The following is a 26982-nucleotide window of genomic DNA, read 5'->3' on the forward strand; positions in this document are numbered from 1 at the left end:
CAGAATTGCCTGATTTGGGAAAAACACTGTTTATCGGGTTTCCCGATCCACTGGTTTTTCTTCATGTTATTTCGTCTGGTCTAGGAGTCAGCCATTAACATAAAAGCTAGGTAAGTGAAGCAGGTTTTATTCAAGCAGTCCCTGCTCCACCACCGCCAGCTTCCCAAGCCTGCGAGGCTGGGTCCCCCACCCAGGAGCCTCCCCCACTTCCCACAGCCCCGTGGAGCCGCGGGCGCCCAGGGCACCCTGCCCTCACGTCCAGAGCTCCCGGTTTCTATTTGTTTCCACTTCTAACGCCCACTCAGCAGCCACCCACATCCTGGCAACCTGGGCTGCTCTCCTTGTTTTCTCCGGTAAGATACAGATGCCAATCCAAACAGAAGTCTCATTGGGCTGGCACAGTCAAACTGAACAGTTTTTACAACTTAAAAAAATAAAGCTATTTACACGGATGAGGCAGAAGTCTGAAAACTGATGAGGGATATGCCATGTCATTGGGCAAAAAGTAGACACAGGAAAAGAGATCTGGAAGGCGTTAAATAACTGAGTCCACAGAGTGAAATGCAAAGGAACGGGCCAGCAAAGACTGTGGTCAAAGGCTGGAAATCAGATTTCTCACCAATGCAGAGAAAGCAAATGCTGAGGTTGGAGGCAGGCCTGAGACTCAAAGGGCACTTGCTGACCTGGCCCACACGGACATTGTCTACAAATCCAAAAGTACCTTTTCTACCATCAACAAATGACATGTGCTGGTGAGGGTGTGGAGAAAGGGACACCCTGGTACACCGGTGGGGGAACGCAGACTGGAGCAGCCACTGTGGAACAGTATGGAGCTTCCTCAAAAAATTAAAAATGGAGCTGCCTTTCCACCCAGTGATCCCACTTCTAGGAATATATTCTAAGAACCCTGAAACCCTAATCAGAATGAATACATGCACCCCTATGTTTGTAGCAGCACAATTTACAATAGCTAAGATCTGGAAACAGCCCAAGTGCCCATCAGTAGATGAGTGGATAAAAAGCTGTGGGACATTTATACCATGGAATACTATGCAGCTATAAAGAAGGATCTCTTACCCTTTGGGACAGTATGGATGGACCTGGAGAAAATTATGCTAAGTGAAATAAGTCAGGGAGAGAAAGACAAATATCACACGATCTCACTTATATATGGAATCTAATGAACATAATAAACTGATGAACAAAATAGATTCAGTGACACAGAAGCATGGAACAGATTGAGGAATCTCAGAGGGAAGGTGGGGAGAGATTAATCAAGGAATTTATATGCATATATGCATAATCCATGGTCACAGAAAATAGTGTGGTGAAGGCCTAGGGCAGGGAGTGGGTATAGGGTAGAAGGAGTCAATGGGGAAAAAAGATATCTGTAATATTTTGAGCAATTAAAAAAACAAAAACACAGAAGTACCTTCTCAGGACATACAGTAATTGCTTAGAACATAAAATCCCCCACAAAAACAGTCCAGCCTGTGTGGCTCAGCGGTTGAGCATCAACCTATGATCCAGGAGATCGAGGTTCGATTTCTGGTCAGGGCACATGCCTGGGTTGCGGGCTCGATCCCTAGCAGGGGGTGTGCAGGAGGCAGCCGATCAATGACTCTCATCATTGATGTTTCTCTCCCTACCTCTCCCTTCCTCTCTCTGAAATTAAAAACATATTTAAAAATAAAAGTCTTTTAAAAAACAAAAAAGCCCCCCCAAATAATCAGTCTACAACTGTTTGTCTGGGGACCGAATGTCTACAGAAACTAACTGCAGGTCGCTAGGCGGGAAGGACAGGGTCGTGGGTCAGCCTTCCGCTCGCTCAGCTGGGCCCCAGGTGTGTTCAGAGCCAGGTCCTGCAAGTATGGCTCCTCCCCTAAGGTAGCGATGGGCAGCTCACACAGACAGGCAGCTGAAAGCTTCGTTCACATTTTTTAATAACATGGCACAGTTTACATTACACAAGAAGGCTCCGCCGCTGAGAACATGCTGAAGAGTCAGTCGCTTCACTTTTCTGTTCACATGGGGTCTAGAAAGGACTTTATTACATACAGGAGAAACAGCAAAAGGTCTGTATAGAACAATCTCTTTACAATACTGAGAGCTACCACTACAGTTCCAGTGTACATATTCCTTGGATTTTTTTTCCTTTTTAGTTGTTGTCTTAAAAAAAAAAAAAAAAGAAAGTAAAACCACTGCACAACATCTGGAGTTCACAAAATTCTGAAGCTCACAACTAAACCTTCAGTTTACTACTAAAATAGATCTCTCTGCTTATTAGAAACAATGGTCTGTAGTTAACTTTTTCTCCAAAAACAGGGTAACAACGTCAGATAGCACTTTAATATACTAGAAGACCAAATGGAACTAATTTTATTTCATACATATATTTTACAGTCCAGTAGACAAGATATATTGTATTTCTCTGCTAGTAAAGTCATATTCTCTCCAAATATGTAGACAAGAGGCTTAATGTATTATAAAAGTATTATGAAGAGACGTTACGATTGATGCAAACTTAAAAACACACGCACACACAAGACTTTGTCTCTGCCACCTCCCACCCTCGGTACCTCTCTCTCCATGGCTCCACAAGGCTGACCTGTCGGGCTACTCCCAGACTCTATCACCGACTGGACACAGGGAGCCACATTAGGAAATGTGCCCCTTCCATCTGTCGGTTGTCGAATACAGTGAAAACATATCCATCATCTGAGAAAACGCAAAGCTTTCTTTCAGGATCTGTTTGGGTGTGATTGAACCTCATTACAAAACGAGGAAGTGTGAGCGGGTATGAAATGGGACACGCTGGAAAAACGCATGGTTCCCACATGAGGTGCGTGCGAAGTCATGTGACTGACGGTGACAAGATGCTGGCGACCTGTTTGTGTCCCCTGATTTTGGTATCTGACCACTCCCGTCCACCCTGGCCCTGGCTGCTCATGTCCTCTGACCTTTGGGGACCGCACTCTGCCCAGGGAGCCCACAAGCAGCAACTTCAGAGGCAAAGTTTCGGCCTGGGGTCCAATTTGCAAAATAGGATGTTTCTCCGTTTGAAAAAACAAGCAAGGAAAACAGAGTCCTATCACGTAAGCGCTTGTTCAGGGAAAATATGACCTTAATTATGTTGTAAATGGATCTGAAAAGGCTCCTTTGAGTTGGGCGGGCTTCTGTGGAAAGCCCGGACATTCATTGCATAGTTGAAGGGTTTAGCTGTCTCTAACAATACACGGGAACACAGCCGCAGCCGGCCGTGCTCGCTGAGATTAAGTTTGCAAAGAGCACATTTTAAGAAGTATTAATGTATTATGTTACTTAATCTTTACTATTTACATTTGTACAAAGTAAAGCTTTCATCTTACCCTTTTGCATATATGAACCCTTAGCTCATGAAGCAATCTTTTTTTTTTTTTTTTTTTACACAACTATGTACACGGCCTTCCCTTCTCGTCTGAAAGAGCTCTTTGCACGATGGATGGTGCGGACTATTATTGTCTGTCTGTCTCTGTCTGTCTCCTCCGCAATGAACACATCGGTGTGTGTCACCTTCACTGTTTTGGTTCAAATCAAAAAGTTTTATACGAGAAACCAAAAGAGTTGGACACATGAGAACATAGGACTTGGCTAAAAGATCTGAAAAATGTCAACGTATAATATACAAAAACATTTCAAAATCTGCACTGAGTCTATACATTGTTTACAGGGAAGAGGTGGGGGGGCTCCGCCCTGCAGTCTGTGTGGGGGACGCAAGAGTCACCGACTCCCCCCCTCCCCGAAGTCTGGCGTGTTTTCGGTGCGGGCTGCTTCTGCCTCTGCCGCGCCTGTCTCCTTACCGAGCTTCGATGTCCTTCAGGGTGTGGGAAGGCGGCCTCTCCCTCATCTCTGCCGACAGGGGCGTAGTCCTCCTGGGGGAGACCGGGCGGCCCCCCAGCGTGGAGATGAGCGGCGGCGGCGCGCTGAGCGCGGCGGTGGGGGGCGTCTTGTTGAGGAGTCCGTTCTGGTGGCCCGCCGTGGGGCTGATGCGCGGGTAGTGCATGCTGGGGAGCCCCGGGGTGAGGAGGCCGGGGTGCGGGAGGTGCCCGTCGAGCGAGGCGGGGTGCACGGGGTGCAGCCGCGTGTGCTCGTAGTCCTCTCGGAGCAGGTGCAGGCGCTCGCGCTCGTCCAGGTGCGCCCCGCGCTCGTGCTCCCGCCGCGGGTCCACCGCCAGCGGGTGGTGGTGGTGGTGGTGGTGGTGGTTGTAGTCGTGGGGCTCCCGGTCCCTGAAGGAGCGGTCGGCCTCGTACAGCCGGGGGGCGGACAGCCGGTGGAGGGGGTCGTTCCTCAGCAGGAAGTCCCTGCCCAGCGGGTCCCTCCGGTGGATGTCGAGTTCCCGGTAGGGGTCCCTCAGCGGGTCCCGAATGGGGTCCCAGTGGAAGGAGGGGTACGGGAACCGCTCTCCGCCCGGGATGGGGCTGATGCCCATGAAGGGCGTCATCATGCGAGTCCTGTCCAGGCTGCCGATGCTGTTCATGGGGTGCAGGCCCGTCACCCCCACCGTCATGGGCATGGCCAGGGGCCCCGCGTGCGCGCTGGACGAGCTGGGCGGCGGGGGCGGCGGCGGCTCCGAGGACCGGTGGGCCGGGGGGGCCTCCGCGGGCAGGTCGTGGTCCTCCTTGCGCTCCTCCTTGACCTTGACCTCGGAGCTCTTCTTGGGGTTCTCGTAGGCGGGCTCGCCCTTGCGCGGCTCGGCCTCGCGGCTCGAGGTGCTGCTGGGCCGCGCGCTGTCGGCGGGGGCGCGCACGTAGGGCGAGGGCACCCGGCCCAGCTGCTTGGGCTCCTCGCCGGCGGCGCGCCCCTCGTGGCCGTGCGCGTCTTTCTCGGGCAGGTGGCCCTCCTTCGCCTTGTGCTCCTCCGCGGCCAGGTCCTTGCGGGACTCCGAGTGGTCCCGGTCCCTCTCTTTGGGTTTGTCTTTCTCGCGAGCCTCAGTGTTCAAATGCCCCCTGATCTGTTCAGTGGAGCCGCGGCTGTGTCCCAGGGTGCTCACCGGGAGGATAGGTGCTGGTGAGGGGTGGCTGGAGTGTCTCTTCTCAACACTGTCCCTGCGGGAGAGAGGGGGACACGGGAAGCCAGTGAAATGGGGCCTGCCGACCTGGCGAGGGGCTGCCGATGAGATGGTGGTGAGAAAAGGAGGGGCTCAGGGCTCGGGGCTGCGTCCCACGGTCGCCGAGGCAGCCCGCGTGCCCTTGGCACCGCAGGGCCAGCCACCCTGACCTTAGTGCCCTAGGCTGCAGAGGAGGCTCACGGGGGTGACGTGCTAGGGATGAGGGGGAGGGGGAGTCTCCTGGGGAAATGATTCTCTGTATGTAAGAGTCCTGGGCCTCCATCAAGACCAGAGGAGGGGCTCCCAGGAAGCTGAGGTGGCCCTGCGTGGCCCATGATGAGTGCCGTGGACACACGGCCCACCTGGCTGGGGTTTCGGGGTCAGTCGGTGTTGAGAACAAAGTTTTAAGAGCCTCAATGCAAGTAAAACCTTCAGTCCACTCTGTCACACAGGGCCAGGGGGAGGAAGAGTTGTGCTTCTCTTCCCTGACATCGGGACAAAGAGCCGGCTTCAGAGTATTAACTGCAGAGACAGAGCCATCTCCAAGATGTGGTGGTGGTGGTGGTGGTGGGGGGGGGGGGCATTCAAAGGAAACCACGATTTCAGGACTGTGGGGCTGCAGAAGTACTTTTGCATTAGGAAGGGCAAGAAAGCTAAAGTCTGACGAGAGGATGGCAAAAGCCAGTAGGTTCACAGACACTAAAGCTCCTGCGGGAAATCAAGACAATTTTAAGAGCATCTGTGAATGAAAAGGTGAATGAATTTTAGAGGCCTGTCTTGGGTGGGGGCTTAAGAGCACTGGGCAGAAGATGCCCAGCAACAGAACAATCAGATACAACTTAAAGAGGGAAGACCAGGAGTCGGCAAGGCTTCGGGGCAGCCCCAGGCAGACAGGAGGGGAGGGGACAAGCAGGATGACACGCTGGCTCAGTGGGGGCGCAGGGCTCAGAAGGTGAGGTGGCCACAGTGGGGGAACTAAGGTTTTCCCTCCAAATATTGTTTCTAGCCCACATGCAAAGGCTAAGACAAGAGCATCTTTAAAAAAGGTAAGATTAAAGAAGAGTGCATTTATTAGGTTTCCTGACTTTTAATCCAAGAGGCTGTCTGACTCCATCAAGGACAATGGGAAAGGTCTGCTGCCCCATCCTGCGCTCTCTCCACCGACAGCCTGTCTGAGGAGAGCCCCTGGTCGGGCATGTCCACTCCAGGGCGGCCTCACTTTGGCAGCCTACAGCTCAGAGCTGCATGGGCCTCCCATTGGTCAAGAGCCTCTATCACATTGCCTTGAAGAAACTTGTGCTTTTATAAGCTTTCTTATAAAAATCTCAGCATGATGGCCTATGATGAATATCTACTAATCTGTCACATTTAAAGCCTGCAAAGTTGAATTCTGTTTAAATCACTAGGACACACACACACACACTGTAACACACAAACACACTATAACACAGTTAAAGAAAAATTAAAGATCGGAATCATATTTGAGCCTTAAGTACCAAAAGGAAATTGTTATCAGGTATTTCCTGTCAAGCATATCTCGTGTATTCCTTGCTTATCAGTTCATTCAAAATGAAAATAGCCTGAAGGAGAGAAAAAAAAGGGACACGCTGTCAAGAATGCTTTGGACATTCTTTAGAAAAAAAAAAAAAAAAAATACCGTAAGACAGTTTCCTCTTTACGGCTACTTCTTTTTTAGGCATGGGTTACCAAGTACGGAGATAAAAATGGTTAGTGAAATTAGTTATCCACCAGCAAAACAAACCCAAACCAATAATGCTTGTTGATGTTTCTCTAAATGCAGGTTAGCAAAAATTTATGAGTCATCTGTGAGAGCCCAGGAGTTGAGTTTGAACAAAACTTCAGAAAAATATGATGAGGCCATGCAAACATGACTTTCTCAAAGAAAACAAAAAGAGAGAGAGGAGACAGAGGAAACCTATGGATGATTGAATGACTGCACGCACGGGAAAGCAAATATGGTGCTGATTCATGCTGTGTGTGTGTGTGTGTGGTCCGAGCGCCACCTCACTCGCTTTTAGAGAGAGTCATGTTTAGACACACTAGTGCTCACGGGGCCTGGGGGGTCTGGCTGGGTAACTGCTCTGAGTCGGGGCGCTCGCTTTGCGGGGGTTCTGGTCTGCGGCCGAGGTGCGCTAGGGGCCGGAGGGCGTGCGCTAGGGGGCGCTGTGGGCCCGGCCGGCTGTGTGAGCGGCTGAGGCTACGGGGCAGCTGAAGCTCGAGGCTGGGGCGGGGCGGGCGGACGGCCGGTGCTCGGGGGACTTGGCACAGGGCGGGCTCCCCCAGCGGGACTCGAGAGCGGGTTCTTTCCGTACCTTTCTTTGTCATCTTTACTAACGGATGAGTCTCGTTTATCTACATCTCTATCTCTGTCATGAGCTGCAGCGGACGCGCCACGCTCCAGCTCCCCCGGCTTCAGCCAGGGCGGAGGGGTCGGGAACGACGGAGGCGTTCGGTGCAGCCGGTTCCAGGGCTCGTGAGGGTTGCTAAAGTTCTGCACACTGGGGCCATCCTTGTGGCCGAACATTGAGTTGGGTGCTGAAATGGTGAAGTGGAGAACAAAAAGGTTTAAGAGAAATCATATAATCCGCTGTAATGAAGGTACTTACCAAAAAACTTTTAACAGCATTCAGAGTTAAAATGAATACATATTATTGGGAGCTGGAAAAGGAAAGGAGATTAACAGATTCATTAGAGGAACTTGTCCTGCTCGGGACAGGCAGCTCACAGCTTGCTTTCTTTTTTTTAAACCAAAGGCAAAGGGGCGGGAGGGGGGCAGATTAAAAAGGGAAGGGGCCACACAGGTGTCCGCGACCTAACGAAACGTATCTGTCCATGCACAGGACCCAGCATGCAGAGGGGATATTCCGATGCTGTGACTAAGATGAACACTCAGTTCGGAGTAGAATTCAGGGGGATCCGCTAGGGACCGCAGCCCGCTAATAGATGACTGCTGTTCTCCCACAACTTTAGCAAACGGGTGTCATCAGAGACGAGCACGCGACCTGAACAGACACACAGGTCCCCACCGAGACGCATGGGGATGGCCCCGCAGGCTGTGCTCTACGTCTCCTGTGCCAGGGGACAGTGACGTATGGACCGCCCGGAAGAAAACAGGGTAAGTGTATTACGCCCAGTGGCTAGGTAATGGGTAGAACTGGGCAGGCGCTGCAACTCTTCCTGCTCGAGGCAGACTTTGTAGTCGTGGAAAAGTAGCCGATCCTCCCAGGTTACAGAGCAAGAATTGCTGCCAGCTCCTCACTCTCCGGAGCCTGGTGGTGGCTTCCTGCTGTTCTGTTTTTATTTTACTTTATTTTTTTAATCCTTACTCAAGGATATTTTTTCCATTGATGTTTAGAGAGGGGAAGGGGGGGGAGAGACACACATCAGTTGGTGGCCTCCCACATGCCCTAAGGCAGGGGATTGAATCTGCACCTCAGGTAACATGCCTCTGACCGGGAATCGAACCCCGGCTTTGGTCCTTGGGCCGATGCTCTAACCACCGAGCCAAACTGGTTATTCTTCATCAAGCTTTTTTCACACCCACCAACGCCAAAGGCAAGAGGACATGTAAAAAGCTGTTTTCAGCTCTGATGGGAGTTGTAGCTAAAGTCTGGGGTAGTAGAGATGGAATATGGATGAAACTATGAATTTACGCCAACCTGTAGGAGCTTTTAATTAACTATAGCACCTTTCCGCACCCTCAGTGACGTATATTAACAGTGGACTATCCTTAAAAACTTAGTTGTGATGTAAATGCACCCATATACCTAATGCCGAGGTTTAGGCCTGCTTTTGCAATGATAAAGCCTCAATTTATTTCCCAAGAGCGTAGTTTCTTTTTATCTGGAAAGGTCTTGAGCCATAGACAGATCAGAGGAGATAAACAGTCCAAGACAGACTGAAAAAGTTAAAGGTACTCACTAACTGAAGGGTTTCCAAGTCCCCCGAAGGCATTGCCACCGACTGCCGCCAGGCCCGTGAACGTCGACGGCCGGTTGAAAGGCTCTGCAGACAAGAGCGGGGGGAAGACAGGCTGCAGGACTGTGCTGTGGGAGCACGTCGGAGCTTCCCGGGAGTGGGGAAGACACGCGGGGCCCAGGCCTCTCTACACTCAGACCTGATCCTTCCCACTTCTACCAGGCCATGCAGAGGCTTTCGCGCGCCTGACATTAGGTACTGTATTAGCACAATATTCACACTAGCTATTTGCTAGCACTGAGTGCATTCTGTCTCATTTCTCTTGCTGGTGGGGAACATTAGTGAAGCCACATGGTCTAATGTGTCCTGCTGTTCTCCCGTCCCGGGAATGTGCTCTGAAGGCTCTAACGGAACAGAAGTGAGATGACATCTTAAAATAAATCTAGGATGAAATTCTGAGGGCTGATGTATGACAAAGCCTGGGTCGGGCACATCACAGCTGGCCTCTGCCTGTGCCCTGCAGAGAATATCAAATCCAGGCCGGGCAGAGCCTGCACCTTTGCTAGAAGAGACAAGTGATTTAGACATTATGGGTAGTGACTCATCACAGCATCGTCTGGTCTTTCCTTCCAGCTCCAGGAGGTGCCCGTGGACACGGGGCGAGTTTGCTACCTTCCTCCAACGGGCAGAACAAGCTGCTGTGAACCGGACTCCCCAAGGGACCGAGGCTGGCTCTACCTACCGCACCTCCAGACAGAACACTACAGAGCACAGGCCTGCTCCCTGAGGATGGGCTGTCAGAGGTCTGAATCCCAAAGGTAGGCAGCACCTATCAAATCCCCACGAGGTCCCATCATCTCCCTGAGTGATAAGCGAGGCGTCTAGGACCCCGGCCAACTTGCCAGGAAGTACGGCAGGGACAGTAAACAACGTTTTCTGAAACACACACACCACTTCTAGTCACTATGGGCAACTCACCTAGGTGAGCAGCAGGGTTGAGGAAGTTGCTGTGATGAGGCGGTGGCCCAAAAGGGGTCCCAGTTGGGTGTGCAGCACCTGTGAAGTCAAACACAACGGAGTGAGATCTCCTAGGAAGCCAGCGTCTGCAACGCAGCTGGCTCCTAGCTGCCTGCTGACCCATGAGGGCATGTCAGAGTAAGGACAGCCTGGAGTCCACCTGGCAACACACTGGGGAAGAAGAAATGTGCTTTTCAAAGACACTGACAGTATTAGAAACATTGAAAAACACTGTGGGGGGGGTTCTATAACCCAAAAAGTCTAGAGAAACACCAGCTTAAAAATTAAGTAAGGTTCTTCACTGAAGGACTGAGAGCCATGACTATGTCCACGGCTCACTCACTCTAAGAGGGGACCTCACCATGAAATACTGTCTTCCTAGAGTGCTTCGGGGAGCCAGTCTTTCACTCAGAAATGTTGCTGTGGAGACTACGTGTTATAACCCTGGCTCAGGAACAGCTGCTCTGCTCTGGGCCACCAAAAATGTCTCAGTTGCCCTGGTCCCGCACTGAGGGACAGTAGAGAGCCCGACCCTATGAAACTCTGTTGTGAGTTACACTGGGTCATGGGGGAGGAAGTCCTCTGCCTTCCCTCAGTCTTCAGTGCCAGGGACAGCCTGTTTACTCCCAGGTTTTGGGCACTAATAATCTTATAATCAGATCTATTGGTCTCTGCCCACCAGGGAACTCAGGTCTAACTTTGTGGTCTTTATCCACATTTCCTCTCCCACTGTATGTTTTGCCTTAAACGTAAGAGGCCTCCAATCCTTTTCTTGAAGGAAGCTGGGAAGGAAAGAGGGATAGAGAGAGCCAGAGTGTGTACACTTGTGAATCAGGGGCGGACAATATTTCTAAGAGCTCAGGGCATCACACTGGCTGGTGCAAGTGGTAGCTGAGGAGGCAAGCTCTCCGGGAGGCAGGCTTGGCTCCAGCCGAGAGACTGGCCAAGGTGACCTGAAGATGCCTGTTTGGTTTATTGCAGGCTCTAGTGTCCAACAGCGAGACAAGAGTGGCTGAATTTAACAAGTGTGTGCAAATTATACATATGGGTTAAAAGTTTCACCAAATAACCATTTGGGGCAAAATCCTATACCATATACACTGGAAAAGATTACCTTCCAGAATGGAAGTATAAACGGGGCCTGAATGAATTTACAAACAACTAGTCTATAACCCCCTATGAACAAGTATGAGTTGTTCCGAAACACAGATTACAGGGAGAAGGGCCGCCCCTCCCCCAAACCCTGTTAAATCAGTTTATGTTTCGGATGGTTGTTCCCCAGCCTGTGTTGTTCCACACCCATGGGCCTGAGTGTGGAGGAGCCGCCCGGCACAGGGGCACACCTCCCAGTCCCGGTGTCCCGGAATTGGAAGGCACCCGAGCAGTTCTCTGTTCAGCCCTAGGTGGGGGCTTACTCTCCACCCAGAAAGTGCAAATATGAAACCCCATCTCCACAGAGTGAACGGAACCCAACATTTCATTAGTTATTATGGAGTTGCCAGTGAAATAAAATTCTGGCTGCATACTGTATGGTACAGCTAATTAATGCTTCCATGAGGATGGGAGCTCTGCTTTGCCAGGGCCCTAGGGTGCCCTGCAGTCCCAAAATTATTGAAGCAAAAGAAGCCAATTCATCCTCTTGGCTCACACGGAAGCCAGGGAGAAATCTCTCTTATTTCTCTCCAAAAATTGCTCTTCACATGGCCCTGTCTCAGCGCCCAGGTGCCATGGTAACAAAGCCTTCAAATGCGTCCCTAGACAGAACCGACAGAGGAAAACCTGAGACCTTAGCAAACTCCATCTACCCTCCAGGGGATTCACTTGCTTTGGCAACAAAGCCCATTAAGATGACGATTTCTTGCAACGTGGGTGTTTCTCTCCTTGAATAAGAGCCTGGGAAGGCGGCAGGTAGGATGGATGTGAAACCTGTTCCCTAAGGATGAGAAACGGAGCCCCTCGGAGATTCGTGTCCGCAAGAATAAATCTTACTCAGCACAGCGGGAATTCCATTATGGAGTTGTCCACAAGTTTTATCAAGGGGCCCTGTGCCAGGCACTTGCACTGATGAGTTTTAGAAAAGGCTAAAGGGTGAGGAGCCTTTGATACAGAGGGCTGTTCTTGGCTACCTAATACTCCTTACAGCCACCGCCTTTGGTCTGCATGTACCTGGCACAGACAAGGGTGGTCACCCGAAGCAGTGGCCCTCAGTAGTCCCTGCCCCCGCACTGGGCACGCTTTAGAGTCTCTCGGCAGTGGGCACTCTCAGACCTTAATGAACAGATCTCTTGGGTGTTTTATACCCTGCTCCCTAAATTTCCTGTATTGCAACCAACCGATTCACCCTCCCTATCACAGACAGACCGCCAGCCACTATCACAGTTGTACAGTTGACCCCTGAACAACCTGGGGGTTAGGGGAGCCAACCCCCTGCAGAGTAGAAAACCCGCAAAACTTAACTTCCTCAAAGCTTAATAGCCTACTGTTGACTGGATGCCTTACCCATAACATAAACAGTTAATTAACACATATTTTGTATATTACACGTATTGTATACGGCATTCTTACAATAAAGTAAGCTAGAGAAGAGAAAAGGTTATTAAGAAAATTATAACAAGAGAAGATACACTTGCAGGGCCCTGTGTACTCAGTGTAAACATCCACAGGGTTCAACCCATGCTGTTCAAGGGGCAACTGTATCTCTTTACCTTCAGGCCCTCCACACACAGCAGGACTGAGCATCACTGTGCAAAGTGACCGAGCGCTCTGTGGGCACCGAGGCTGAGGGCATCTGCAGCCTTGTAAGAGTGTGGGCATCATTCCCTCCCGCTCGCCCTTACAAACTTTCTGATCTTTTCCCAGTAGCAGTTGACATGCTTGTGAATTACATTGGCTCAATACAGAAGCAAACAAAGAGCTGAAGCACTGTGAGCCCCTGAAGGGAAAGAGGATCTTTTTTTCCGTCTTTAATGAAAAACGGGCGTACCAGTGGAGGAGGGCCCATGTCCCCAGCTGTGCTGTGAGGTGGCTGTGCGAGCTGGCATGAATTGTGTTTTTCAGGGAGTGACAGTGGTGTCCCAGAGAGCAAACGTGATTTACCGAGCTACCTGAGAACCCTTCCCAGCGCTCCCAGCCCCTCTGAACTCACCTGCGGCAGAGAACAAGGTCGAAGGCCGTGCCAGGTCGTGGGGGTGGTGGATGGCTCCGAAGAGACTGGGGCCTGGAGGACGGCTCAGGAACTCGGGCTTCAGTCCAAAGTCCAGTTTATGTGGGTCTGACTGCATTTGTTTCTAAAGCAGCAAGGGGGGTGGGGGGGGGGATAACAGATGACATCCCAGAGAAACAGCAGGGAAGACAGACATTAATGAGTGGCCGAGACAGAGAGGAACTGTGAAGGGTGCATTCGCTCGAGCCCGTCAGGCTGGAGTTCATGAATGTTGCGGGAACCCAGCAACCCGCAAGCCGTTTAACCCTCGGTGCCAGAGAAGCAGGGCAGCCTGAGAGGGCAGCGGGGCTGGCTACTGGGCAGCACCTGTCTCTCAGATCAGAAGGTCAAGCAGCAAAACGAGTGTTCTCTCTCTCTGAGGCTATAGGGTTTGAGAAATAAAATCGTATCTTCCTTTACTCAAACCACCACTCCTCCAAAGTAGCTTATGATTCACTGCAAAAGCCCACTTTAGCAAGTTTTTAAATGATAGTATTTTAAAGCTCATTTTATTAGGAACTCTGCACGGATAATCTTCTGTGTAAATTAATTGTTTAATGACTCTTTACCCTTCTCTAATAGATCACAGTACATTAGGAACGGAAAGTTATGAAGAAATATTTGCATGCCTACAAGCTAATTTTCAAATGATCATTGTTACATATTTTAAAAAACAAACAAAGTAGGGATATTAATTTAACTAATAGGGGGTCTTTTCTTTGCCTGCTATCCCTAATTACTTAAGAGAGCAGTCCAGACCAGAAAGCCACCAGGAGCCCCTCTCATTGTCAAGTCCTTGCCACCAACTGCAGCCGCTCTAGTTCCTCTTATTTATATATAAATCCACCCTCAAGCTCACCTGTCAGCTCGCCTTCCTCCAAGGCTGTAGAAATTAGCTCCTAATCTGCTTCCTTAACCCGGCATCATTATTTTTTAATGCAAACATCAATTTTATTTTTATACTGTAGCAATATATATTTGAAGATGAAACTTCAAAAATTATCATTTAAAATAGCAACATTGTTTTTTTCAATTACAGTTACATGCAATATTATTTTGTGTTAGTTTCAGATGTACAGTATGGTGGTTGGAGGATCACACACTTTGTAAAGTGTTCCCCCTGATATTTCCAGTACCCACCTGGCACCACACATAGTTATTACACTGTTTGACGACATTTCCTACCTGGACATCATTCTTGAGGCCAGCAGCCCACTCAAACAGCATAATTTCAAAGTTGCCCCACCTCCCTGATGCTCAATAGCCCTCTCTGAATCAGCTTCACACCCCCTTGGATGAGCACCAATCCCCTTCCCTCACCCCGGGCCTGGGTCCGAAGCTCCGAGGTTCCCCGCCCGGTCACCACCTCCCCACTGTCCAGTCTCCCACTCCCTCACGGCCCTTAGTCTGCTTCTGACTCCACGCTTGCTCTCTTAGACTCATCCGATGCTCTCAGTCCCCTTGGCTCCACTCCACCTGAAACTCCCTCATGTCTGTTATAAATAAGCCCTGTCCATTTAAGTCAACAGGGTGGCACCTGACCCAACGTGAGAGAGAATCAGACCGTCTGCTGCGTCCTCACTGCCGAAGGTCACGAGCCCACTCAGGCATCACGCCTATTTAGGGTGAGGCCCACCTGAGCCCCCGAGCTGGAAGCAACCCCCTGGACGCGGACAGCACACTCACCATCTTTTACACACACCCTGGCCCTGCTATTGAGCTGGAAGCAACCAGACAGCAGGGCAGATGGCTGAGTGCCCCCCGAGCCGGGCACTGCGAGGAGCCTGCGGGCAGGAGGCGCTCTCAAATACTCGGTGAGGGACCGAAAGGATGAAATGAACACAGGAAAAGGGGACAATGCAATTTCTGCTCAAATCTGCAGGGAACACTGCCGTGGAAGTCCCGCTCTAAAGGAACAGCCAAGCCCCAAGACGAAGCTTCTAATTCACTATAAATCTATAAAAATCTCTTGAATGGCTCCTTTAATTTGGTTGCCAAATTATTTAGTGCTAATACTGCACGGTACACAGCCCAGTTCCATTAACCACAAGTTAGGTCCATGAAGCACAATGGCGCCGGGGGATTCCAGAGAGCTGCTGGGAAGGGAAGGGGAACAGCTACCTCGTGTGGAAGAGGTCTCCCTAATTGAATCGGGATAATGAAGGCGTCCGTCCCCGCGGACACTGTCACGGAAAGGGAGCTGCTGAAAGGGCGCACACAGCATCCTCCATCTCTTCCAACCAAAGATGTTGCAGGAGGACGCGTCTTACCTACCGTTCCACTAACCACGGCACAGGACGGGAACTGAGCTATGTGTCAAAATCTAGCACGCGCCTCAAAGCACACACATTTTCAAACTCTAAGCTACACCGTAAGGTTTCTAATTAAACCTTGCCCAACAATGAAGTAAAAGTGAGCAAAACTCACTGATAGGATGTTGTGAGAAAGAGCAGGTATTCGGCACCAAAGCAAACATCTGTGTGGCCTCATTCACTGAAGTTGGCTTTTAAATTTTTAAAGGTTTGTTTTCAAAAAATCATTTAGCCACTAAAAAAACAACACACCAAAACACATTTCTGTGGTTACTAGCTCTCCCTCTGATTATCACCTTTTATTATTTTCATAAATGGTTCCCAAATGCCGGTAGGACTAAAAGCTTATTATTGAAAAAATGGGCTAACCGAAGCTTATTGGAATGACTGGGTCGGCTGTTTCCCGCCCCCCATTTTTCCAGGCACAGCTACATAGACTGTAAATGTCCAGACTGTAAAATCTGGACTCGTCGATTACTCTTCCCTATGCCAACCAGTGACACCACATCGGGTCACCTGCAGCAGTCCCCAACCGCCCCCATAGTGTCCTAAAGGCCTGGTAGAGCATGCACTGTGTTCACCTGTGTGGTGAACCAGATGGAAAAGAAAAGTCATCCACGGACAGGGGAGGTAACTGGGCAGACGGTGGTTCTGACAGGTACTGACTGGGTTCTAACCTCTGGCCAGTCACCAGGAGGACCGGTGAGGTGTAGAGCGGCCACTGCAGAACAAATACTACTTCTAGTAGAGTCATTTTAATACTGTGCGTGACTAACGGGAGTTCTGCAGCGTCCTACAGGGCTATAAATTACTCAGTCGTTTTCCCAAAGCCCTAAAATGACAAGAACACACCCATTCCTTCCTTTCCTGCACAGGTCTTCCTGCTCGGCTCCACCCCACCTCGGACTCCCTCAGATTCTGCGATAACTAAATCCTGTCCCATTGGAGACGTCTGGTCTACGTATCTCCCCAAAACGTTTATTTTGGGAGTTAATCTGCATTTAAATTCTTTAGATCAATAAGACACATTTTTTTTTAAAGGAAAAAATCATCAGGGAGTTATCAGTTTGCTTCTGTCTCGTCCTTTAGCTAGTGGTTCCCTAATGGATAGTAAAGTTTCCAAACAGCTTTTCCAGGAGACATTGGATCCTTCCTGCCAGCGGGTCTTCAGAATTGGTTTAAACGCCTCCTACGTGGGGAGATCCCACGCCCGCAGGCCCGGGTCCCACCCCAGGCTGGGAGGGCAGGACTGACCTTGACTTTCTGTTGGTGGTGGTAGATCTGCCAGGCAATGTGCACGTGCATAGCACACCACTTCCCCGGTTTCTGCAACAGAAACAGCCACATGGTCAGAAGGAGGACCTTTCGGAGAAAACCGCCTCCCATTTCCCCAGAGCTTTCGGCAGATTTGGGCTACAGAGGCTTTTATCGGGAAACAAGAGTGCTTTGTGTACCCTCCAAGTGCCTTCTGTCAAGGACTCTCCAGTGCCCAGGCCCCAAGGAGCCCCAGTGAGCCCCCCCTCCTCCCACGGGAGCCCGAGCTGGCACTGCTCCTCAGAAAAGCACACTGGCGAGGGCCTCTGTTACCAAGGATGGGACGGCAAAAGCCCAAGTCTCTGCTTGCTTGCTTTTCTGGTGCCAGCTGGCAGACTGGGAGAGCGGGAAGCCCTGCTTAACAAATGCGGCCATCCTATCATGCAAATCGGCTGTTCTGAGAGCTCATTAGTGAATGTCTGTGAATCCGCTGAAAACAAGAGGGTCCAGAACCCTGGAACCTCCTCCATCACCGGCTCTCCGAAATCCCCAGAGCAAGACAGAGAAGTTCCCCGCAGTGTACTGAAGCCCAGTTCCTCTAAGTGCTTCACTAAGGGTCACCTGTCCATTCATGATGGTGGGCACCGTCCTCTAAGTCAAACGGAGAAAGAAGCCAAGGGGAGAGCTCGGGCCTTCCTACTCTCCAGGCCTCTTCACCTGTCACTTTCCTCCTCTAGCAATCCAAGTCTCGCACGTTGTCTCACGTCTTGCTTCACGAGCAGTGGCGAAACCGTGAGTGTGCTCAGTCTCACCACCTGGAGCCGGAGGGCAGGGACCAGGTCTTCCCACCTCACTTGTCTCCTGCTACGTGATCCACCCATAAGCTCCGAATGTGCGCTCAGTAACTACAGGGATGGTGAGGGGACCTGATTCTGAAATATATACTTAAACCCAAGTCTGGGGTCAGTTTTCTTCTGTAATAAAACCATGGGTCATGTGACATCACCTAAGTGATGACACAGTCCTCGTTTTTTGAGAAACTGAATTATCTGATTTTACGCACCAGAAATGGGTTAAGTGTAGCAGGAAATCTATCCATCTTCTGTCCAACCATCCATCCTCCCTCCTGCCCCAACCAACCAAGTACATTGGTATTTATTCAGAGGTCATCTGCTGGCCACTCTCCAGACCTCTAACAAACCGAGGCTTGTAGCAACCCTTCTCTGCACCGGAGAGGCAGGCTGAGTGGCTGGGAAAAGCCGACACCACTTATTGCAGAATGAGGCAGCCACCAGCCAAAATAAACAGACCCAGATACATAGATTTTCTAGGTGCAAGAGAGAGAGAGAGAGAGCAGAACTCAGGGAAATTCTACTTTCAGCCTAGAGCTTAATCCCCTCCCCTCAAGTTCCCACTAGTCGAACCTTCCACCAGAACTGCTAACAAGAGCATCTGACTCAGATAAAATTTTATCTGTTCGTTTTACCTCAAGAGCCTGGCTTCCCCTCACACTGAAGCCAAAACAGTTAGGCCATTCTCAACCGTTCTACCTGAGAAACCCAACCCAACAAAAAGGTCACTGCAACACTTCACTCCTGACTTTCTGGGGCTTGTTTCCGCAGACAGGATTTGCATTTTTAACCCACGGGAGTCACAGAGAGGTTGCAAAAACAGTTCCAGAAGAAGCTTTCTTACCCTTAACATGGGTCTGAAAGGATCTGTCAACTGTGAAGAGAAAATGACAACTTGGTTACATGCCTGTCACTCAAACAATTGCTCTAATTAACAAATTTGTGGTGCTTCATTAGGAGGGGAAATTAAAATGTTAGAATTTTACTTTCAAATGAAGCCCTTTCAGAGAATAATTAACCCGTTTTCACACCATCAAAAGTGCCAAGTGTCCCCTCCCCCACCTCACAAGCTTGGTGTGTCTGCTCTGACAAGCCCCCTAAACAAGTCCAATCAAGAGCAATCTGCCCTCTGGCAACGTGATTTGCTCCCATTACACATCTGAGGAGTTTCACTATCTCCAGCAGCCCCTCCAAGCCCCACGGGTGGGTCTGAGGCAGAATGGCCACCAGACCGTGGACGTGTGTGGCTGGATACTAAGGGGTATCTGGGGAGCGTGTCCTTCCAGACACACGGCAGAACTAGGATACCTCCACCAATGCCCTTAATTCAATGGCTGCACGTACTTAGAGTTATAACAACACATTTTAAAGAAGTCCATCCACTAAACAGCATAAACATACTTACATAGTTGAGTCATTTTAAACTTCTACCTAACTCTGGTCATCAATTTCTGACTGCCCTTACCCAGGGAAAAAGACAATATTGTAAAAGGTAATCATTTTTCATATTTACTACAAACACGAGTGTAAATAACAATCAATGAAACAAGATTATCGTAGAACATTAAATTTTTTTTGAGAGTAGGCAGAGGAAGACATTGTGAATATATAACGTAGCCACAGCATAATGGATATTTTATTTAGCTCCAGGGCACATTAAAAGTGGAGACCAGAGAGCTGTGTGGCACAGGGAATTCCTGACCCCAGGGAAGAGGGGATGTGTCCTGACTCCCAGGAAAAAGAGCTCTTGGTGCTTCTCCATTCAAAGCTTTTTACAGCTATTTCTTTTGTGTGAGAGAAATGTAAGGAAACACAGACAGAGGAGACTGGCTGAGCAGTAACTACACCAGCGGGTACTGTGGAGTTCCTGCTTGCAGACCGTAAGCCATCAGCACACTGTGCCATGTGGCCAGGCCACAGTAGAGCAGAAGAGATCTTATTTTCTACAAGTGACTGGCATGTTCTTTCACAAACTAGAAGCAGCAGCTGGAACGGCAGCCCACTTGGATGCGCTAAGAAGGTTCGAGTGCTGAGCTGGCTGCCCCACCCAAACGCCACCCCCCTCTGGTGTTACCTGGGATCAGGCCTCACTCAGTACCTACCCTCGGGTCCTTCTGGAGTAGAGTGTGTGGGACTGTCCCAGGTCGAGCAGCAACATCGATAGGATTGGATGTCTACAAATGAATCAGACCATAGCTTAGGGAGCCTGTAACACATATCACGAAAGCAAGACCCTGATTTCACTCTAAGTGACAGAAGTCAAATGTCGTTGTTTACATCCGATAGTCTTATGTACAGTTTCAGGTGCACAGCATAGTTAGTGGTTAGACAATCATATATTTCACAAAGTCTTCCCTCAATATTTCCAGTCCCCACCTGGCACCATACAGTTATTACAATATTACTGTGTTCCCTAAGCTGTACTTGACACCCCCATGACTATTCTATAGCTGCCAGTTTGTACTTCTGAATCCCTTCACCTTTCCCACCCAGCCCCCAGTTTTGTTTCATCTGGTTCCAGGAGTTAACAGATTCATTTTTCTCAGGGATCACACATGCTCTTCATCAGGACCCGCACCCTATTTCTAAGGGACCCTGGCGGGAGACTGCCCTCTCTCCAGCGACAGCATGTGAAACCAGAGGCCACATTCTGCTGTGCAGACCAAAAGGGGAGCCCAGACACACAGGAGCTGCCCCCACACCCACCTTTCTGCCGAGCCCCCCACAGCCCTGTCATTGGTGTGTTTTTTTACTTTATCACCAAACAAACATTCCAAGAAATGCTTAAGTGAACATCATCATAATTTGCTCTATCAGGTGTTTCTCATCAGAATAACTGTTAGTGTTTTACAGACATTAAGCTAACTCCCTAAATTTTAACTGGCAGACAATAACAAGGAATTACGCTCCATAATTACTCATTAGCAGCAGTGGAAATGGGACAAGAGAACCTAATTTGGGGACCACACAGATTCACATGAAATGATTTCTGAAGCAATTCTGCTTCCTCTTTCCTATTCCCCACACCATTCTTAAGACTCATTAATAACAAACACTAACCCTATCTGTAGGCTTTTGTCCTTTGAATTAACAGCAATAGCAACAGAAAGCCCACGTTGGGCACAAGCAGCCACGACTTCCTAGTGGGTAAAGGATTCAGAAAATTTTTCACCGGGCATTTTATTTGACAAATCCCAACCTCTAAGAATCCTTTCCCACCAGCAAGTACTTGTGGGGAAAAGAGCTCAGGTTTAGGCACAAAGCTTACCTACAGGAGAAGCGGGGGAAAAAAAGAAAGGGAAGAAAAGCTATCAGCTGCTGTACAACCAGAGATGAAGCTGGGGTTGTTAACAGCCTGATTTGCATACATATGAAGAGCCCCACTAATGAACTGCAATCTACATACTCAATCAGCAAGGCGGCCTGGAAAGGCCTGTTTCAGCACCAGGAGAGACGCTTTCTCGCCCAGATGTAGTTTTCTGTGTGATTGGATAATTGTGAGTGAGGGAAATAGTCTAATTTATTAAATGACCTACCAGTCTGCTTGGAGACGTGCGAGAGATTTGTGGAAACCTGGAGGGGACAGACCAGGGTCCGAGGGAGTAGTAATGAGCAGATGGGGGAAGGAGTTTAAAAATCACCATCATTTTACCCTGAGGTAGGAGGTGTTGAACACGGCCGTTGTAAAAGCCCCCTGTACACATAACCTGGCGTATAAACTGCAACCCAGTGCAGGTAAATGTGATTTCCAAGGGGCAGCTGGCCCACCCCTAATGCTTTTTAATTTCTTTTCCTATTCCTAGTATTAAGGCAACATGCTTTTGGAAATGTAGTATGTGCTCGTCCTGGGGGACTCTAGCCCAAAATAGAAGTTTTGTCTAAGAAATGAGATGGAAAATAATAAGAAAACCAATCACATACAGAAAAACTTACTACTTTAAAATCTGAGATGGGTTCCTAACCTGAGAAGTACATCGTGGGTTTTTTTTTGCAAGACTGTAAAGTAGGGGCTGTAGCAGATTGAAAGTCACAACAAGGTTCGTTTCTGAGAATTACTCCTCAATACTGACCCTGGAGGCAACTGTAGAACAAGTTCAGTAGCATATCAGTGACTAGGCAGGAAAGAATGCGGTTATTACCGAGGGTCAAAGGTTAATTTCACACTAGGTTGTCAGTGATGACCTTGGCAGGTGTGAAGGGGCAGGTGAGGGGTGGGAGGACTGGGAGGGCAGAGACGGACAAGGCGGGCACTGCCCTCCACCTGCTGGCAGGACCCATTTGCAGACAGATGGGCTGGGGGGGAAACGAGGGAGGAGAAACAAAGCATCTTCCCTTCCCATAGTTAGATACGATTTTAGTTTGGAACCCTTCTCCTCCTTCCTGTTAAAATCAATAAAGGCTCTGCTTTGCATCTTTGCTAATAAAATATACCTCAGGGACAACTCGGTGCACATTCATCTGACAGCTGATAGAATTCCTGACCAGAAGCTTATGCCCACAATACTGATGGAAAAATACATATATATTCTGATGTTTTTAAAGAGCACAGGAGATCCTAGCTCAACTGAGATGACACAGGTAGTACAAACTGAAAATTAAATATGGCTGGAGTTTAAAACTAGATGGACTAGAAGAAAATATTCTCACTCTAATCCCAGTGGTCACTTTGGGTCAGGAAAATTACAGGCAAGAGGATGCAGAACCCACCCGCGCGCTTGGCCCGAGGCTCCACTTACATCACGCACGTGCGTTTCCGCTGTAAGGTGTCTTACCTTCGGCTGAAATGCTCCTTGTAATGAACCAAAAGGGCCAGTGGGTGGAATCATAGGGGGGATGCCCGATACTGCAGGAGGGTAGGAATGGAAGAGCTGTGGCCAAAGACGGAGAGGGAGAAAAAGCTGTTAGTCGGAGGCACTGATAACACTCCAATTCCCTCCCCACAGAAAGACACCAGCATTAGCAAGCCAAGTAATCTCAGTGTGACGCTATTAGTCAAGAAGCCACGATGAGATGATCACACAGATGTGCCATGAACGCTTAACTCAAAACTTAAAAGTAGTTCAGAATCAATCAGTCAACAAATGACGTCCCGGATGAAGACATCATTAGAAAAGGGAGCTCTTCTAATTATTAATTGTTAAATCGATAAAAGTCCTAAACGGTTTGGAGATTTCAATGCATCTCAAAAAGAGGAGGGGTGGGTGCTGAGCCAAAGAAGCTGCCCAGAAAATTACAAGTTAATTGGAAAAAAGGAAAAAAGAAGACGGAAACAAAGGCAGAAAAAAGAAGCGAGTCTTTATGAGTTCCAGGGTTTACACCATTAAAACTCAATTAGTTCTTTTGGATTTTTAATAGTTTGAGGAAATGAGAAAATATTCACAATCCTTGCTTCATTAGGTTGTTCTAGGAGTGGCAGCTCCAGAGGACAATTTAATTGTCTCATCTGAAATGATGACAAATATCTGAAGGAGAGTAAAACGGAAGGACTCGACACCGACTCTCGCGGAAGCCGCCCGCGTGTCTGCAGGGCGGACAAGCTCCGTGGAGGGGACTGATTCTGAATTAGGTATGTACGCTTCCCTGAACTGATCGTTCAGACAACACAACACAACGCAGGGAAGAGAAACACGGCGGCCGTGAGGACAATGCAAACGGAACTTAGCATCTGAGATCCTACGGCTCTGCTTCCTACTTTGATCAAACCACCATACAGGTATTTAAGGAGCGTCCCACCCACACGGCTGTATAATACGTCGAAAATACAATAATGCATTGTTATTCCTAACAATGCATTAATCTGGCCATCGCTAGGTAATGACCGGAGCCCACATTTTACACCCCGTCTGTTTTCAGGGCACATCCTCATTCTGCGGGTCTTTATTTCATTCTGCTCCCTTCAATGATGCAGCAAAGTTTTCCAGACTAATTGATATTGAACTAAATCCACTTAAACAGTGATTGCAAGCCAAGTGCCCTCATTTAAAACTACTTTTAAGTCTTAAAATTGTGTTTTAGATACTTGAGTGCATTGCATCTTAATTCCCCTTATAACGTCCGAATCCCCAAAGCAGGGGAGACTGAGCACTTCGCATATTCCCCACTATAACTAATAACATGAAATGACTCTCCCACAGTACACGGTATGAAGCAGAGTAATTAAATACATGCCACACTAACACACACGCAAATTTCTATTACTCTGCCTCCAGGTGGGTATTTTTACTTTTATGTCTTCAATAAAAAAAACTGGCGTTCTCACCATTTCCCTTTTGCCTGATTCTGTTACTGACGCTCTTAGAATACAGCTAACCATATACCCCCTTGACTAGAAATCTCAAGTACGTAAACAATAAAATGTAAACCTTCCAAAAACTCAGGCCCTCAGGCTTCCTCTCTCCATCTTTTTAGTCTAGGACTGAGGAATATGCATAGAACGAGGCGAACCCCCTGCTGAGTACCCTAAACTCTAATTCAGATCAGTAAGATACAGACGAAGGGCAGAGGTCTGATGATTATTAAGATGGCCTCATTCATGGGACACACCCAAAGAGGAAACCCACAAGGCTACTGGGTTTTCATGTCTATTTAAAAAAAGTGCTTTGCCTCATAGTTCCCACTGAACGGAAAGAGTGCTGGGGGGGACAATGCGGGGGCCCAGGCGCTCAGGTGCACTTCCCTCGACCCTTTCCGAAGAGGACTCCCTCATGTTCTTTCTGAAGGTCTCCAGACTGATTCTTCATTGTTTTCTAGTTTTGACTTCTTGGGTACCCAGGACGAACACGACATCTAATGATCTGGTTCTAAGTATGAATGAATTCACAGCCTTGGCTGATCTACTAACACTTCTGCCCCAAATCAAAGCAGGGAGTGTGGTGAGTCAACATGGCTACAAGCAGTTTTAGTCTCCCTTCTTCCTGGTTTCATTTAAAAAACACAAATAAGCCACTAAGCGAAGAAACTTGCACAATTTCAGGTAAAAAGGATGCAGTATTCACTCCACAATCAAAATATTGTAGTAAGATGTTCAAGGTCTTTGTATAAAGAGGAGTCCTTCTCTTATAAGTAACTGGACCTAAAACACAGGTTGGTACCAATTAAGTTCCAGACCATCCTCTTAAAATTGCATAAAACAAGTATTTTATTTTATTTTTTTAAAGAATGTATTGAAAGAGAAAGAAATCATCCATTTCAATTTTAAGACCTCCTTTGGTTTAAATATCCCTATTTTCATTTGTAACAAGCTCAGGAGAACATGACCAGCAGGTGAGAGAGGCTTCTGCATTTAGTCTAAAAACCTGCTCTGTGAAAAGTTGAGTCAAAAAGATAGGAGGACTTTCTACTCAGAGGAAATAACTTGAGTTGAATTCCAGGAATTCTGTGGTGATGATATTTCAACTGATGAAGTCCTGGGATTTCAGACTCTCCTGAAACTACAGTGAGCCGACTGCAGACACCCGGCTTGCGGGACAGACGCCCGACGTTTAGGGAAGTCCAACTTTGCTTCCAAGTCCTAGGTTAAGTTTACTTATGACCTTTTGATTCTGAAGTCGATACTGCATCTTTACCCAAAAGCAAACGCCACGAAAGCAAGCATCCAGAGCGACAAGGAGCAATGGGAAGCCTTGCGAAGATGATTACGGAAAGCTGCGGGCCATTTGCTGGTCTGTGGCAAGGACACGAGAAATGGAAAAGCAGGTACATTGAACGCGTAGCACGGTAGTAAGACTCACACTGTGCCGGTAGAATGGGTCAACTTTTGTAGGGTATTTGTCAAACTGTAAAGGGATCAAAGCAAAAGCTAGTTACTCAGAGAATCTACATTTCTGTTCACTGCGTCCGCGGAGGTTGCCCTACGCAGGCCCCCGGTCAGCGCTCTGTCATCGGGCTCCACAACCTCATCGAGCGTGAAGCCATCGTATCTGAGCTCCTGAGTCACTGGCAGAAACCAGCAAAGTGGAAAGAGAACGTGAAAACCCACACGGTGCAGTCAGGTCCTGGCCACACTACTGTGTCGCCTTCTACTCAGTGTTCAGGGACTGGCACGGACCAGACATCTGAGCTGGAGAAAAGAGGCATATCATTCGGGCCAACTGGAGGTAAGGCAGCATTGGGTCTATTTATCCAAAGAATTCCTCCATTTTCACCTTCACTTTGGCAGAAGAACTGGACGTTCGGCTGTCTTCTGAAGTGTGTTACACCCAATACAAAGCAGTCTGGGCTGGGTCTTACAGCCTTGCTTTTGAGCAGAAAAGAGCATACCATTGTTTCCTCTAGATACTGGCCACCGCCCGGGGGTGTAACTCCCTCTGTGCGATTTAATGTATTTATGAAGCACCTCACTCGGGAGGCATAAACTCTTTCCCAACGTAACAAGCCCTTGAAGACGTAACTGTTGAAAAGTCTAGTTCCTCTAGGAAAAAAAGATACAGGATTTGCTATAAGAAAATACTTCCGACCCAAGGCCTCGTCTCTGATCTTCTTAAATAAAATTTATAAAATGAACTTTAAAATATATATTTTTAAATATTAGGTTGAAAAAAATAAAGGGAATGCCTCTTAAAATCACGGGATTAAAATCTTTTCTCACAGTGCCTATTTTAATTGCCTTAAAATCAAGTATTTCATTTAACGTTAATAAAAATTAAGTGAACCACTCTAATGTTCACTGTTACGGACAGGGCTCTATTTCAGGGTACTGAGCATCCTAATATCACACTATTCACTACAGATCCTAAGTTACAAAACAGTCCTCAGTGGCTCTCCCGGCGTGTGCTGGACCCCGGTCAAGACCAAGACCATGGTCATTGCCAGCGGTACCTATTACCACAGCTGAGCTCTGTCCCTCCAGGGCTCCTGGCTCTCTTTCCTCTGCCTGACAGAGCACAACCGCAGACTGGCACCATCTCATGAATACCAAAAGGTAAGGCCTCCAACGTCTGTAAGGGCAGGGTACCCAATGTGGTTCCAGTCTCCTGACAGCCCCGCCCTCCACCCCAGCCTCTTCCTGACTCTGGCATTCTCTGAGCATTGATTGTTAGCACTGACAACAGAGATTTTTATATCTGGTGACATGTTAAAGAAAACAAAATTATCCTGCAAGTCAAGCTAGCTGCCAACACTGGATGTGACCGTTTTGAGGGCGTCTAGGATAAAGCCCACCCACCGTGCTAGACGTAACTCTAGAACAAAGTTCCTACTTCAGGCCCAGGTTAGTGCTGGCTGGAGCAGGCACACCCCCTTCTTCCTAGCAAGTTGGACAGGCCAGAGCAGCCCCTGGCCGCCGCCACCCCCCCCAACCTCCTGCCCCCGGCAGCCCACTCC

General features: G+C 48.6%; 1 protein-coding gene across 8 annotated transcripts in view; it reads right to left on the minus strand.

Annotated features, from left to right (window-relative positions):
• Positions 1-2173: 2173 nt before the first annotated feature.
• The window catches only part of AUTS2 (activator of transcription and developmental regulator AUTS2), a 1039053-nt gene continuing 1014244 nt past the window's right edge, over positions 2174-26982 (minus strand). For 6 of the 8 annotated variants that reach the window (XM_081131402.1, XM_081131408.1, XM_081131405.1 and 3 more), the window contains 10 exons: positions 25392-25436; positions 22434-22529; positions 19764-19835; positions 18506-18535; positions 16811-16882; positions 13188-13329; positions 10004-10081; positions 9029-9112; positions 7420-7642; positions 2174-5084 (listed from right to left, as the gene is read on the minus strand). In XM_081131402.1, coding sequence (XP_080987528.1) covers positions 3836-5084; positions 7420-7642; positions 9029-9112; positions 10004-10081; positions 13188-13329; positions 16811-16882; positions 18506-18535; positions 19764-19835; positions 22434-22529; positions 25392-25436 — 2091 coding nt within the window. In that variant the 3' untranslated portion in view covers positions 2174-3835. The remainder of the gene's footprint in view (positions 5085-7419; positions 7643-9028; positions 9113-10003; positions 10082-13187; positions 13330-16810; positions 16883-18505; positions 18536-19763; positions 19836-22433; positions 22530-25391; positions 25437-26982) is intronic. The other 2 variants (XM_081131407.1, XM_081131406.1) reach the window with 1 other exon arrangement.

This window comes from Miniopterus schreibersii (assembly GCF_964146895.1).
Source record: "Miniopterus schreibersii genome assembly, chromosome: 3".
In the NCBI taxonomy this organism is placed as follows: Eukaryota; Metazoa; Chordata; class Mammalia; order Chiroptera; family Miniopteridae; genus Miniopterus; species Miniopterus schreibersii.